Source organism: Corvus cornix, chromosome 7, assembly GCF_000738735.6.
Source record: "Corvus cornix cornix isolate S_Up_H32 chromosome 7, ASM73873v5, whole genome shotgun sequence".
In the NCBI taxonomy this organism is placed as follows: Eukaryota; Metazoa; Chordata; class Aves; order Passeriformes; family Corvidae; genus Corvus; species Corvus cornix.
The window spans coordinates 27,588,029-27,603,100 of NC_046337.1; the positions used below are offsets into that span (position 1 = coordinate 27,588,029).

Sequence of the window (15,072 nt, forward strand, 5' to 3'; positions counted from 1 at the left end):
CTCCATGGGCTGCAGGTGGATCTCTGCATCCCTGTGGTCTTCCATGGGCTGTAGGTGGATCTCTGCATCCCTGTGGTCCTCCATGGGCTGCAGGGGCACAGCTGCCTCACCATGGGCTGCCCATGGGCTGCAGGGGAATCTCAGCTCTGGTGTGTGGAACACCTGCCCCTCCTTCTCTACTGACCTTGGTGTCTGCAGAGCTGTTCCTCTCTTCCTCATATTCTCACTCTTCTCTGAGTGCAATTACATCTGTGCCATAACTTTTTTTGCTTCTTAAGTATTCTATCACAGAGGTGTTCACACCATCTCTGATTGGCCAGCCTTGGCCACTGGCAGGTCTGTCCAACAGCTGGTTCTGTCCTGGAGCCAGCTGGCATTGGCTCTGTGGGACATGGGGGAAACTTCTGGCAGCATCTCTCAGAAGCCAACCCTGTAGTCCCCCCAGCTACCAAAACCTGGCCACACAAACCGAATACAGAAAGTTCTTCTAACCTAAGCTCTGAGGGGGCTTTTAGAAAACTTTTATGTTTTTTTTTGTTTAGGGATGGGGATTGTTATTTTCCTTCTGTAGAACTTGCATATATTTCTTGTTTATTTTTCCCTGTAAATGTGCCTTGATGAGAGTTGTCCAGTTCTTCAAGTAGGTATTTACAGTTTAAACAAGAATAGTCTGGAATAGCTTCTATTTTTGTTTGCTTTGCTTTTTTAATAGCATACATTAATACCATGGGGAGGTAGATGGGGCTTTTAATTTCTAAGAACAATAATAAGGTATAAAGTATGTTTTCATAATTGAAATATTTTAGAAATTTTAGTCTTTTTATGCATAGATGAACCTTGATTATATTATCAGCATGTACTAAAAAAGTACCTTTTCTAAAAAGGTTGCCACTGCTATAAACAATGTGTATCTGAATAGTTAAAAGTAGTTGCTGGTCTAATCACTCTTCTAAAATCACTGTTCAATCCCATCTTTTCAGAAGAGGCAAACATGTAGCTATGAAAATACAATCAAAAATTATGGCAGCTGCTCCAAAGCAGCTTAGGAAGTCCTAGTACTGGAATATGTAAAGGCACTGGATCCTGGCAAGTGAGTACACAAAGCCACCCGTACTTTGTTTTGGCTTTAGGATTTCTGTGTCACCTTCTGTAATATGGGATGTGTGTGTCTCAGCATTAATGCAACTGTTGCAAATCATGTCATGTTCCTGCCTTTGTAGTCACTGTGTCCAGATGTTAGAGTGGTTTGAGTACCATGGACATGTTTGCATTGTTTTTGAGCTCCTGGGGCTCAGCACCTTTGCCTTCAGAGATGAAAGCTGTGGGCTTTGGGTGTGCAGTATTTGATGATGAGTATTAGACAGGAGCCCACAGGCCAGTAGAGAGCTCCTGCAGTTACCCATGGCCAGTAGCAGCCTGTTAGGCTGACCTCTCACTTGAGGGGTTTCACACGCTGTTGAGCTGCGCTGCAGCAGGGCAATGCTCTCTTCCTTGAGCTCTTGGACTGTTTTGGGGTCTGGTATCAAGAACCTTCTGAATCCTTTCACAACACTGGGATAGTCACAACCATGAGATGTTTGGAGCATACAGTGTATTCTCATGGAATACTGCCTTGGAGCAGCACTACTTCCTGTAAGTTGCTGTGAACCTTACAATGATGCAGTGTCTGTAATACTCCTCAGGTGAGTGAAAATGCTGGAGAAGCAGGGACTAAGGGGAGTGATTCATGCAAGAACTTCAGCTGCCTTTCTCCATTGCCAAACTGAAGAGAGATGTAGGCACAAGGGAAGGGTACGAGCACAACACTTCTACACATTGCCTTCAGTCAACATTTTGGCAGCAGCTTGGTGTGAAGGATCACCCTCTTAACATTTGTAATTTACAAGCCATGCTAGTAACAGATGTAGCTTCATCTGTCACCATCAGCAAATTCAAATACCTCAACTTTGTAATCTTGACAGTATTGCTGAAACTTGAGATTCATCAGCAAAGTAAAAAAAAAAAAAAAGTAGCATCAAGGGGAAAAATCCTCAAGGGATAAAACTTAGTACACACTAACTTCAGGAAACAGAGTACTACAGCTCTTTTTTCCTTAATCTGAAACCGATTATTGGTTGCAGGGTATGGTGAAAAATAGTTCTCAATAACTTCCTCTAACAATGAACAAAAATGTCTCTCTAGGTTTCCCTTCAGAGCCATGGCAATGACCCTGGGGGTCTTTGCCATATCACATGATTTTAAAAAGCAGGTAATTATATTTTTATGTACCTGGACTGCTATAGTGTAATTTAAAAATTTTCAGATTAGGTTTAAGAGCCAGTCATCCCTTTGCTGTGTTTGACAAGCTGGCCACTCTTGTGGAATATTCCCAGATCAGATCCCAAGCTACGAACACACACGTTGGTAAACTTCTACTGCAGGGACAAAACAGAAAGTCTGAGTAACACATACAGTCTGTTTGGCTAAGGAAATGAAAATTTTTCTGTTGTGGACAGCTCAATTGGGATGAATAAAATCCTGGTGGCAGATACTTATCAACCCCCTATAAGCCACTGAAGGTAAGATGTGACAGGGAAAATGCCTTTGAGGACAGAAACTTTAAGTGTAATTTAAGATAAACAACCAAACATTTTTTTATTTTCATGAAAGAATTCATGACATGCCAGGATTCTGACCACAAGAATCTCTTTGACCTGGTTCAGAAGATGCTGGAGTATGTCCCAAACAAGCACTGCTCTTATGGTATAGTGCTTTCCTTTCTTCTCTCCATTGAAAGGCAGAAAGAGGGCACAGGCTCCTGCAGCTAAGCAGGCTGAGTCACAGGGACCAAAGGAACTTAAACACCATTGACTCCTGATTTGGTTGTGTTGTAAGTGCCTTATGTTTTAGTATGACTTCTTGGATATTTACCAAATGTTGACATAAAGCTTCTTTATTATACAGATGAACCTGGTTTTCAAAGTCATGGGACATGAGCACTTTAAATGTGGAAGAGAGCACCCTAACAGCAAGAAATTGTTTTAATTACATGTTATTCAACAGTCGTTGAGTTAGGCAAAAGACGGTGCACTGCTTTGTACCCTATAGTGTCACTTTCTTTTCAGATAAGGAGCAGAGACAGCCCTTGGCATTAAGTGTAAGGATGGCCTTTATTTGCTTTAAAAAAAAAAGGTTACAAAGTAAGGAAGATCACTGTAGTATTGAACAGATTGCATTGTGATGACCAATTTTTCATTTATTTTAGTAGGTGTACTCTGGTTACCAGTATTTCAGTTAATGCTGTTAGCTTGCAACAGTATAGACTTTCCCAATCTTTCTGAATTGAACTGTCCTGAGAATTTCCATTAGGAATTAAAGTTTCAGGGAGCAGATAAGCTGTTTGGTTTAGCATGTGAGCTGCCAGCATAAAAGAATCTCTAAACTTCAAGGGGGAGGGGTGGAGTTTTGGCTGCCTTAGGTCGCAGCAGCTGTGCATTTACAGAGCAGCACAAAGGAGCTGCTTCCCTGCCCCAGCCCTGCCAGGAGCAGCACCTGGCCTGAGAAAACTGGTGGGCAGCTCTATGTGGAACAGCACTGCTTGTACTTCCATGAGGAAAAGGGGAAAGGAAGGCACCCCCAGAGATGCAAGGCCACCTGACAGCCCCTCAGGAACATGGGCCACCAGCTGTGACAGCCAGCAGGCTCAGAGATGTCACTCTTCATGTCTCACCACAGTACCAATTGCTGCCACCACAACAGCTTCTTTCCAGCAGTGGGGCAAACCCACCTTCCCCAGGAGTTGGAATAGAGGATTGCTTTATGCTGGAAGACTGGTAAAGGGATGACAAAGTACTTGGGGACATGGACAGCCACCTATGATGGGGGCTAGTTGGTGGTACAGACTGCAGTGCCACACAAGCGATGGCCTCTTCACTTGGGAGGCTTTTTTACAGTTTAATTTGCAAGCAGAACTGCCCTAAGTCTCATTCACCATATCACATCTACTCCAATACAGACAGAAATCCCAACAGATGAAGTGGATTTCACTGTGGAAGGCCTTAAATTACATTATTACAGTAGAAAATACAGGAGGTAGAAGGTAACTGAAAGGACAAATGCAGGTTAAGAGTCAAATCTAACAGCTCCTGTAAACTACTTGAACATGGTTTTAAAAACTAAATCCAGTATTTCAATAACTATAGAAAACAGTTAAAATAAATTGACATGAGAGCCCTTATATCATGCTTGATACAGGGAGGTAGGATGTAAGAATCAGAAAGACACATGAGACATGACACTTATCTACAGCTCCTGTTTGCTTTACTGAGGCCAGAGTTTCACAGGTCAGTCACCCTCTTCAGCTTCAGACTCCGACTCTGCAACGGAGAGACCTCATCAGCAGCCTGCCCATGGCTCAGCCCCAGCCCCAAGCTCAGCTGCTGCCCTGCATCCCACACAACAGCTGCTACTGGCTCCACATGGATTTCACCGGCACCCAGGGGAGCGGGCACACCAGTCTCAGGGGGGACAGTTAACATCCCCCCACTCCAAAACACAACATTATTGCATTAGGGTTCCCAGAATGAACAAGCTCCACTTCAGAGCTAAGCTGCTGCTTACCTTCTTCAGCATTCTTGAGCCATTCCACAAACTTCTTCATCTGCTCCAGAAAAACACTCTTTCCTTTTGCAAGGTGTGCATCTTTATACCACTTGAGGATGGGTTCTTCACTCAGAACCTCAGCTGTAAAGATAAGCAAGAGCAATATTAACACAGCAAACTGCTGAGAACCTGACTGGCAGCCTTTGCTTCCTCCCCTAGAAGCAGCATCACATACTCCTTCTCTGGTTACAGCTGGACAGACCTGAAGGAGTGCCTTCAGTTTTGAAATTCTGAGAACCAGGCATTTGGGATGGTTCCTCATGCTGGGAGTTTCCTCAGCGCCGTATCTAGGATCTGCACTCTCACTCCCACTAACAGTCTGGAGTATTTCAGAGTTATTTGAGATGGTACACCCTAAGCAAAGGTTCAGTTAACAGCTAAGAACAGATGCAAATTCTTTTAAAGTCTGAAGTACATGACAGAAGTGCTTAGGTGTTTTTTAAATTTTGCAAGTACAATGTAATCTTCAGTTTAACAAGTTTCCACAGGTGCACAGTTGTGTTTTCACTGACACCTTTTATCAGACATTTAAAAAGAGCCTAGAGCAGCCCAGAACACATTGGTGGCCTCAATCTCCAGCTACTCATAGTCAAAGTTAAGAGAACTAAGAAGAATACACTATCATGGAACTTAAAATATAAATTTATCTTTGTTCTACAACTCTTAAGCCAATCTACTGTAGACAGGCAGCAACTTTGTTTTGCACTTCCCCATGTGCCAAGGACCAGCCACATGCACCTTTGCATTTTTACAAACAGAAGATAGAATATTCTTCAGCTCATGAAGTGCAATGTTGTAGCACTGATCTTCCCTGAAGAATTTATCAGAACCGAAGCATTCTGTTTCAGAAGCTTTAAAAACCCCAACCAACCAACACCAACCCCTCCAAAAACTCGAAACCCCTGAAAGTACAACCCCACAGAAGCTACCTTTGTAGAAGAGCACCACTATTTTCTGGAAGGCCTTCATGAAGTGAATGTTGTCATAACAATACTCCTGAATCTTCAACAGAAGAGTCAGCTCTGACTGACCTTGGGTGGTGAAGGCAGCAAGTAGAGGGCTGTATTGCTGTAACAAAAACAACAAATTGGCACACACAGAGCACTTCACATTTAGCACCTGACTAAAGCTGGTTTTGCAGTTTCCATCAGCCACTGCTTAGAAATTTGCAACCACTGCCCCACCCCAAGCAGCTCTGCAGCAGTCACTGCCTCTCCCTCAGGCCCTTGGCCTGCAATACCCCTCACAAGGGGGCGAATTCCCCATCTCATGCTGTCTCTACACCAGCAGGGTTGTAGCCTTTAACATATAAAAGGGAGCTGCAGACAGAAGGAAAACCAAGCCCTACCCAAGGGGTGCAGAAGTCCATACTGAAGTTACAATACCTTCAAATGCTTAATGGCTTGCTCTGCTACCAGCTCCTCCTTTTTGTTCCACTCCACTGTGCTCATTACACTTGACCAGATTATGGCTACCACAGTCTGTTCTGAGATGTTGTTTTTCTTCATCTCCTCCTTCACGTACAAGATGATCTGCCAGGCAGAGTAAGAGTCAGCACAACAGTCACATATGGCACTAAGCTAAATTAAAACTTCTCTTTTAAAGGCAACCCAGAAGGTTTCAGAATGACAACCAACCTGATCATACAGCAGGATTCAGGACATTAAGGAAAGACCATGTCCTGGGGTTACTTTATGATGTGTATCCCATATCACTGCCCTATGCCCAGGAATTAATTTTGTACCTTTCTATGCCTTTAAACTGAGCCTGAGAGGGGGAAAGAAACCCTAAGCAAAACTTCTTCAAAGCAGTGTGCAGCTTGTTCAAGGTCACACAGAGATAGAGACTTTTTTCAGCTGTGGCAGGGGACTGAGGAAGCACCCGGCTTGCTGCTCCCAGGTCAGCTTTTGGCCAGTTGTTCAGCTTCTTTTTCTCTGGAGAGAGACTGAGAGTTGAACTTTTTTTCCTTCCCTGGAATTTTGGATTTTCTCTCTTTTCTGCTGGACTGTGTCAGTATCAGAACACATTGGGAGGACTTTCCACCGAGCACAGAGGGCCTGGCCCTGGGCCAAGCCCCAGCTCCAAGTAGACCAAAGGGAGGACTCGAACGCTTTCCCAGGTTTTTTCTCCACAGCGAGAGATTTTATTATTTAGCATTATTATCCTTTTCCCGCGTGTTTGTTAAATACTTTTTATCTCCTTCACATTTCCTTCGAAGAAAATGTATTTTTTCCTGAAGCTGGTGGGGGAGGGGTGGTTATAGCCTGCCTTCTCTTGGAGGATATATTTCTAAATTTGGCCAAACCGACAGAGACCACAAAGCTAATACCAACCACCCTCCCAGTCCTCATTTTAATTCCTGGTGAGAGCTAAGTTCAGTATGAAAGAGAGGGACAGAAAGACAGAAAGCACCTCCACCTTGTCTACAAACACTTACATCCTTGAATGGATCTCCCCGTGACATCTGCTCCTGCAGTTCTTTCTGCAGCTCCTTCCGAGCTCCTATGGATTGCTGGTTCCGAACATACTCAGAAAGTTCTTTTAGTCCTGCTTCAGTGAAGTACTTGGAGAAGTGTTCAACACTTTGTTTGTTGGCTGGGAAGAGCTCCTGAAAATGAAGTTTACAACTCTTTTGTAAAAGAAATGTGTGTTGAGTACTTTGCTGGCAAATGCTGTTCACTAAACTGGCTTATGTAGCAGCAGAGTAGTTCCAGTGGTACTCACCATGAGCCTGTTGTCCATGTTTACTTTGCGAAGACTGACAGCCACTGCATTGATGTCTTTCTCATTTATCCATGATTTGAACAGCTTGACTGCAAAAGCTGCAGAAACACCTGTGCAATAGGAATAGGTCTATTACTAGTGAAATTCAGAACACAGGGAATCATAAGGCCTCAGTGCAGGGTACCTTGTTTGTCAGAGTGTATTCAGAGCAGCAGCTGTGCTTCCAATGAACCCCGGCACAGTCTGCAGTACCTCTCTCTGCCCAAGGACACTGTGGCCTCCAGCATGCTGGAGACTTTTCCTACCATTCATCAGCACCAACTCTTCCCTGTACTAAACTCAACTCTTCTTGCTGCAATTTAGGAAGCAACCTAAAGACATGACACACCTTTTGCATCCTGAAAGATCCCTCTCCAAAATACAGTAGTGTCTTGCTGGGAACACTAGTGAGCCCCCAACACAGCAACCCCCAGTGTCATGCAGGAAGTCCTACACACAAGCTTTCTCAAGAAACTAATTTTCTTAACTCTTAACAAGATCTTCCAGGTTGTGGGGCATCACATTTACCTTTACTAATCCTGTAATCAATCTATCACCAGAGGAAGCTTGTGAGCTGCAAGGGTGTATTGTCATCACAATTTCCACCTACTTGTCATGGTTCTATCTCCCCTTCCTAAGGGAGGAGTTGGGAGACACTCACCTTCTTTAACCAAGTTCTCATTGTAGAGACTGTTGAGAATTGATGCATTGAGTGTCCCGTTGGCAAGCAGAATACCCGTCAGCATGGCCAGTTTGTTCCGCTCAGATTCTGAGAACCCTTTCAGGAACAGCAGCAACTGCAGGACAAATAAGAAGAGCTGCATAAAACTACCATCTCTCACTAAACTTTGGCCAGTACCTCCACGTTAAACGATTTTGTTTCATCAAGCTATTCAACTAGCAGAAGCACTAATCACTAGTAGTCATGCAAGCCAGCCATTCTTCTATTAACAACTTACAAGGGTTGTATTTTAATAATCTGTTTTATGATGTAACCCTTCTACAAAGTGATTAATTAGAAGAATGTGAAGGTTTACTCATCTGCTGATAAAAACCCACTCAATACCTTTTTGACTTCATCTTCAAAGCCTTTCTCCAGGTACTTGTAACGCCTGATTAGTTTGTTAAAAACCTAAAAAGACATAGAGTACGTTATCTTTTGCTCTGAAGTATCATCTGATTAGAATTTTAAAAAACTAAGTTCAGTGAAGTAGGTCTGAACTCTTTACAGCACAGCTTGGAACACCTCTACTCTACCACTTCCAGTTTGCTTCTTAAAGCCGTGCATTATTTTTACCTATATTTAAAACTACACAAACATTTAATTTTTGGCCATTAAACAGCTTTAAGTTAAATTGTCCTCATTTCAGAACTAACCTGAGCAAATGCTTGCATGGTTTCTAGGTCTTCCTGTGCTGCAAACACACAGACGTTTGTGCGTGTCATGTCGTCTGCCAGGGTCCCACCTGGGGCTGGAAGAGGATTTCAGCATTAGTAGTGTTACTCCCAGTGAAAGCACTGAACAGCCTCCACAGCAGAACTCCAACACCCATAGCATACAACATGTTGTCCTTTCATGATGAACTGAATGACCTGATCACTGAAGACACCCCTGCATTTCCATCTGTTCCACTGCTGCACCAGAACTTTAAAATCAGGAGCTTAGATTTGAACATTTAAATATTCTGGCACCCTACTGCTAAGGGGATTGGCAACATCTTGTTTACATGAGTAAGTTAACATGGCCATATGAGCTCCTCTTCCCTTAAAGGAAGCCACTGAAGCTGCTTAATTCCAGCAAGTGTCTTTTTAGTGTCTGCTGCAATAGTGCTGCTTCATGCCTTTTTTGTGACAGAGTCACAACAGTAGACTGAAACATGTAGAGACATACATTCAAAATTCAGTGCCCCAGAGAGGAGCTTGAAACTTTAGTAATTAGGCTGCTTCACTAATGAAGGTGCATTCAGGTCACCAGCTTCAGTGCCAGAACACCTCATTGATTTCTATGCCATCCTCATACAATGGAGATCCTTTTGTTATGTATTAGTCAGAAACACGACTTTAAAACCAGAGATTAATATTTATGGCAATAATATTAAAAGCTGGTAAGGCAACAGGATGTCAGTTTTTATTCTGGCCTCATCTGACTGAAAATCAAAGCTGGTCTTCTTAGCTACCTGTTACAGGGAGGGAGTTGAGTAAAGCACCCCCTATCACCATTAATGCAGCAATGCCTTTTTCTCTTCCCCATCAGCCTCATTCCTAGAAGGAACACTTCCTAACACACTATGCACTGGTTCAGACTCTTGAATGTAAACCCACATATGCTAAGAATTACAGTATGTGCTTACCTGGCTGGTGAGCATCTGTTCCTCATTGTGTACATGAGTTCACAACACTTCCTGTCATCACATTTCACTTCCTCAGTCCCCGTGGTTTTTGCTGACTTGACCACCCTCTCATTTCTCACTCCCTGATGTCTGCTAGAGCCCATGACCTCACTATTGTCAACAACAAATAATTTGCAATAGCACGTCCAAGACTGAGCGCTTCAGATTCTTCTGTAAAAAAGTTTCCTTTCCAAAATAACAAGGCAGGATGCAAAAAGCACAGGATCATGTCGGAATCTTTCCGGGCAACTACTGTTCTTGTTAACACAGACCACACACCTGAAACAAGCATTCATCCATCTCTCATCATTACAAGTGAACTTGACCAGAGTCAAGATCTACTCCTGGTAAAAAAAACCAAAAACCCAACCAACAAAAACTAGCCAAACAAACAAAACCAACCACAACCTCCACACCCAAAAATCCAAAGTACTTTCTTCTAAGCAGTGTTTCTACAATCTACACTTTGAGGAATGCAAACAGACTCAAGTAAAACTGAGGCAGGTTATACAGAGTATTTCTACAGTAACTGCTCAGTCACCAAGATGGTCATGTAGTTTACCACAGATTAACTTAAACCCTGTTCTACACTCTCAATGGGCTCTTTAGCAGAGTTTTTACACTGAAAGAAAACACTTTCGCAGAATGAAGTGAATGAAGCTGACAGCAGACACACCAAAGGGACTCACCCAGCATTCCACCAGCCACCAGGATGTCAAAAAGTGTTTCTGCATAGCGGCGATAATCAAGTTTTGCACCAGAAGCATCAAGAAACTTTGCTACTGCCTCCAAGTCAGTGCCAGTTTCAGTTAAACCTTGAATAATACAGTCCTGGAACTGAGTAGGGTCAAACCTCTCTTTTTCATCTGTAAAGCAAAAGTGTTGAAAGAAGATTTCCATGAAGAGTTCTTTGTGATGATCATTACTGGGCTCTAATAAAGCTTACCTGACTTCTCAGTTTGATTCTTATACCCCTATTCTCATCTTAGATCACTCTTTCCCTCCAAAACCAGAGATTTAGCTCATGCTGGAAGGCAATGCTTAATACTTGTCCCTACAATTTTGTACATCTGACTCCATTACCCATGGTTCATCTCAGCTTGTTGGGCCTCTCTCTGTTTCAGATGAAATATTCTGACTGACAAACTGCATACCATTATCACATCCAAGTCACCTGGCAATTTGCTTTGTGGCTATGAAGACCATCCCTTCCTCTTAACCTGGAGTTACGTGAGTTTGAGGCAATTACTTTTCCTCAAGTGCCAGGGGGAAATGTAGACATACAAGCTAAGTTAATGGACTGTAACTGCAGATCTATTTAGCATCCTTTGCTGTTGTTAAGCAGAGCACACACTTCTTCATACCTGAGACACATCTGCTGATCATTGCCTTGTTTTTACTACAGGGGGGGCATAGTCAACATGCAACAAATCCACCCATGTAACTAACAGAAAGTCTTAAAGACAAGAGGTCTTCAATTTTCCTCATCTCAATTTGTCCTTAGATTATGGAAATCATGAGATGAAAAGTTTCCAAAGATAAGAGAACTCAACTGCAGATCTTATTTTGAGTGCTGTCTACAACAGCTTAGCCAATTCTGTTAGCAGCTTAGTATGGCATACTGGTGTCCAAGCATCAATGCAAGTATCAACACATTAGTAACAGCTGGTGCAAGTCTGGAAATACTGGATCAGTTATTTTCCAGGACAGATCCACGCAGCATATTGTTCAGAAGAGCTGCTTCAAAGCTGAACTACGGTTAAGTGCTTAAAAAGAGACTAAACCCATGACTGCTGGCATTTCACCTGCTGGACAGCCCACATCAAACTCTCTCATACAAGAGATTCTCAAGGTGCTTTGACATTCGAACAGGTTCTATAAATCAAAGTGTGCTTCTGCATGTACAGCATCCCTAAAGCTGCCTGTTAGAGCTGGAACACTGCTGGTATACAAGTAAAACTGTACTGAACAGAAACTCTAAGAGCTGTCCCTACTTCCTCTTTGCTGGAAAAAAGCTCCACCAAAATATTACGTTACTCATCCCACCTCTTTAGTCACCAACTCTTCTTATGGAAGTAACTGTGCATGTAGAGACAGGCCTTTGCATATCCCATGCGTTGGGGGTTTTTTGGATGTTGACTAGGAGATGTGTGGGTGGGTGGGTTTGTAGGATTTTTTGGTAGGGTTTTTCTGTCAAGTTTTTAAAATTTAGAAGAGGACAATGTAACTTTTATCCAGGGGCTAAGACTGAAATTTTTACTCTGGTAGATGCTCCTTAGATGTGCATATTAACCTGCAACAACGTTGGAGCTCCCTGTAATTCTGGGGTACTAGATCCTTCTGCCTGCAGGCTAAACACACTCAGGACGGTTCTAGAATGCCCATCTTTTAGACCAAGGTTATCACAGTAAATCCAATGACAATTCTGACTGCCAAACATTATTTATTAGTGCAGAGAACATTGCAGCACCCAGGGTCAGCCTCAAGATTCTGCACTTAGTGGGGCTTCATGTAAAAGGTTTATGGTGAGCGCATGAAGGCACTGGTTTGTTTACTGACAGAAACCGACGTTTTACCGTACGCACAGCGCCGGCAGCCGGTCTTGGCAGCGGGCACGGCACGGTAACTCACCTCTTTTTCTGGTTTTAAAACGCTGGCCCGATAGTGTCGGCTTCTGCGGCTTTTGATTATTCATAAAAGACACCCTGCAAGGAAGCAGAGACACCCGTGAGGACGCTGCGGGCAGGGGCCGCGCTGCCCGCTCGCCCCCGCCGTGCCGCTCCTCCCTCCCGCTCCCGCGGCGCTGGGCGGCTGCGGGCGGCGCCGGCCCCCGCCCGGCTCCCGGCACGCACCGGGCTCCCCGGGCGGAGGCGGCCGCAGGGCGGAGCCGGGGCCCGCACGGTGCCAGTGACCGTGCCCGGCCCTCTCGCCCCTCGGCCAGGCCGCACGGCCCGAGCTAGCGGTGCCGCAGCTGCCGCCAACGCTGCCGCGCTCCCGGTGCCCGTGCGCGGGAGGAAGAAGGGGCACACCACCGCCCTCCCCCGCCTCCACCGCGGCGCAGCGCGGTGCGGCCCTTACGGGCCGGGCTGTCGCAGCCGGCCGCCTCCCGCCCGCGCCCGTCTCCTCACCGACTTTAAGGCAGAGAGAAAACGCCCGAGTGGCCCGGAGCGGAGACGGGCAGGAACGGCAGCGAGGAGCGGCAGCAGCGAGAGCTCTACGAGCGGAACCGACGCCAGAGGAAGAAGGGAGGGCCGCCCTCCGCCCCGCCCCGCCCGAGAGGATGGAGGGAAGGGGCGGCAAACGGGGCGGGCTCTCTCGGGGCCGCGTGTGTTGCCCACTTGCTGGTGCCTGCCCCGTCGAGCCTTACCCGGGGGTGATCGCGCCCGGGACTCAGCGCCTGGTGCCCCACGCGCACCCCGGCCCTGCGGTGGAGCCCGCTCAGCACCGCAGGGACACGTCCCGCCTCGCCTGGTCTGTGGCCCACGGAGCGCAGCAGACAAGAAGCGCCGGGGGCAGCACCAGGACCTGCGGTGCATCGAACTTTAATACCATACCTGTGTGGTACTTGACCCTAGATTTGCTCTTGCAATTGTAATAATTTCTTCTTTCAGATCCTGGTGGTAACATCACCATATAAGCACTTGACGGACTGCAGCCTGTGCAGACAGGACTGTCAGTTACAAGCTGTATGCATCTGTCACGCAACAAAGTCCCTGAGCTCCGGAAGTGCAGGCCTTCTCTACTGCTGTTAAAACGCCGGTTCTTTTGCTAGCAATCACCACAACAGGTCTCATCAGCCCTTCAGGCTAAGTAGGGTAGTCTGTCTGTTAGCAGACAGCATAAACACACCCACTGTGTTAGTGGAGGCCCTTTAAGTACTGTGTAAAAAAGATAGGCTGCCGAACTCACACAGCAGCACAGAACTGGAGAACAACATGGAGAATGCTGTAGAACAGGAGACGCAATTGCAGCTCAGTTCTTTGCTCTCAGAACCAAAAGGCCAAACCACCAAACTAATCTAGACAACACAAGCTTCTTTCTAGACTTTACGCAGCTGCAAATTTCCATTAGGTTTAAGTATAATGTCCCCGTGACTAAGGGTCTTGAAATGACCAGTTATCAGGTGTATGAATGGAACAAATCACTGGGCTGCAGGAGTGGAAAACGCGATCCTTGTTATTGTCGGTAGGAGCCAGATTTCATCTCATACCATTTTTGTTACTGTTTCTTCCTTGAAACACTACTGGTAATAGATTCCAGTGTCACAAAAGAGCAGGACAGTGCCTTACAAGTTTTATTCAAGAAACGTTTTTGCAGATTCCAGTTAACAGCACAATGAAATCCCCAAAGTACTAACTTCAAAAATACCACATTTAGAGGAAGCATTTTCACCTTGATATTTGCAAATACTTGCCCATTAATTCTAAACCCAAGGCACTGATTACTTTGGTGCTCATTCTAAAATGAGAGCATTTGTCTAAATCACAATTAATTAAAAAGCCAAGAAGAAAAATCAGAAATTATAAAATAACATTTTAAGGAAAGGAAACACAAAGAAATAATAGTTCCTATTGTCAGCTTCCTGAAGTCTTTGATATGACAAAACTGCAAAGCCTATTAGCAGTTGAGCTTTTCCCGTTAGCTGTAGTTTCTCACACTTTAACAAGAGAAATGAACAGGAAAACTTTACCGATGTAAAGGAATAAGATATTTTTGTATCTACAGATTTAGATTAAATGTGACTTATTTGAGCATCTGTGTAGGTCACACTCTCTTCTCTACTATGCTAATTTAAGCCTGCACTGTCATCATTGAAATAAATGAAAATAAATTTGTAACTAAGCACAGGATCTGAACTAATGCAATACCTGTTGAGGATCTCCAGAGTTATTTCTTATAACTAGTTATTTCTTATAACACTAGTTATGCTAGTGTTTTGGGTACAGAGTGATGTTAAATGTGTTCTTACTGTTAATTTTGTTGCTTTGAACTATCAACTATCAAAGTTGAATATTGATTTGTATGTATACCTATGCTGGCTCAGCTCAGCCATTTCCTTTTCTCCCTCTCAAATACCTTTGCACTTGTTTTTCAGTCTCTTCTCCTCCTGGGGAAATGCTCCATCAAGATTCATACAGCTGCCACCGGATCACTTTAAAACCTCCTTTCCAAAACAATGTCTGTCAGAGTGCCAGTTGTTTGGCACAGCTGGGTTAAACTGGGAGCTGCCACACCTATGATGAACTGCTACTGTCATGCTTCCCCTCTCGGCCCTCCC

At 44.6% G+C, this 15,072-nt stretch overlaps 1 protein-coding gene across 2 annotated transcripts; it reads right to left on the reverse strand.

Annotated features, from left to right (window-relative positions):
- Positions 1-3,130: 3,130 nt before the first annotated feature.
- On the reverse strand, positions 3,131-13,037 carry BZW1 (basic leucine zipper and W2 domains 1). 2 transcript variants are annotated; one of them, XM_039555037.1, is made up of 12 exons: positions 12,923-13,037; positions 12,426-12,499; positions 10,484-10,660; positions 8,782-8,876; positions 8,471-8,536; positions 8,066-8,201; positions 7,366-7,475; positions 7,079-7,249; positions 6,027-6,173; positions 5,571-5,709; positions 4,600-4,722; positions 3,131-4,355 (listed from the first exon to the last, which is right to left on the reverse strand). In XM_039555037.1, exons 2-12 carry the CDS (start codon positions 12,487-12,489, stop codon positions 4,324-4,326), a joined length of 1,260 nt encoding a protein of 419 aa, XP_039410971.1. In that variant the 5' UTR covers positions 12,490-12,499; positions 12,923-13,037; the 3' UTR covers positions 3,131-4,323. The 2 variants fall into 2 exon arrangements, with proteins under 2 accessions (XP_039410971.1, XP_019145841.1); XM_019290296.3 differs by lacking the exons at positions 12,426-12,499; positions 12,923-13,037 and having other exon boundaries at positions 8,871-8,876; positions 10,484-10,561.
- Positions 13,038-15,072: the final 2,035 nt, after the last annotated feature.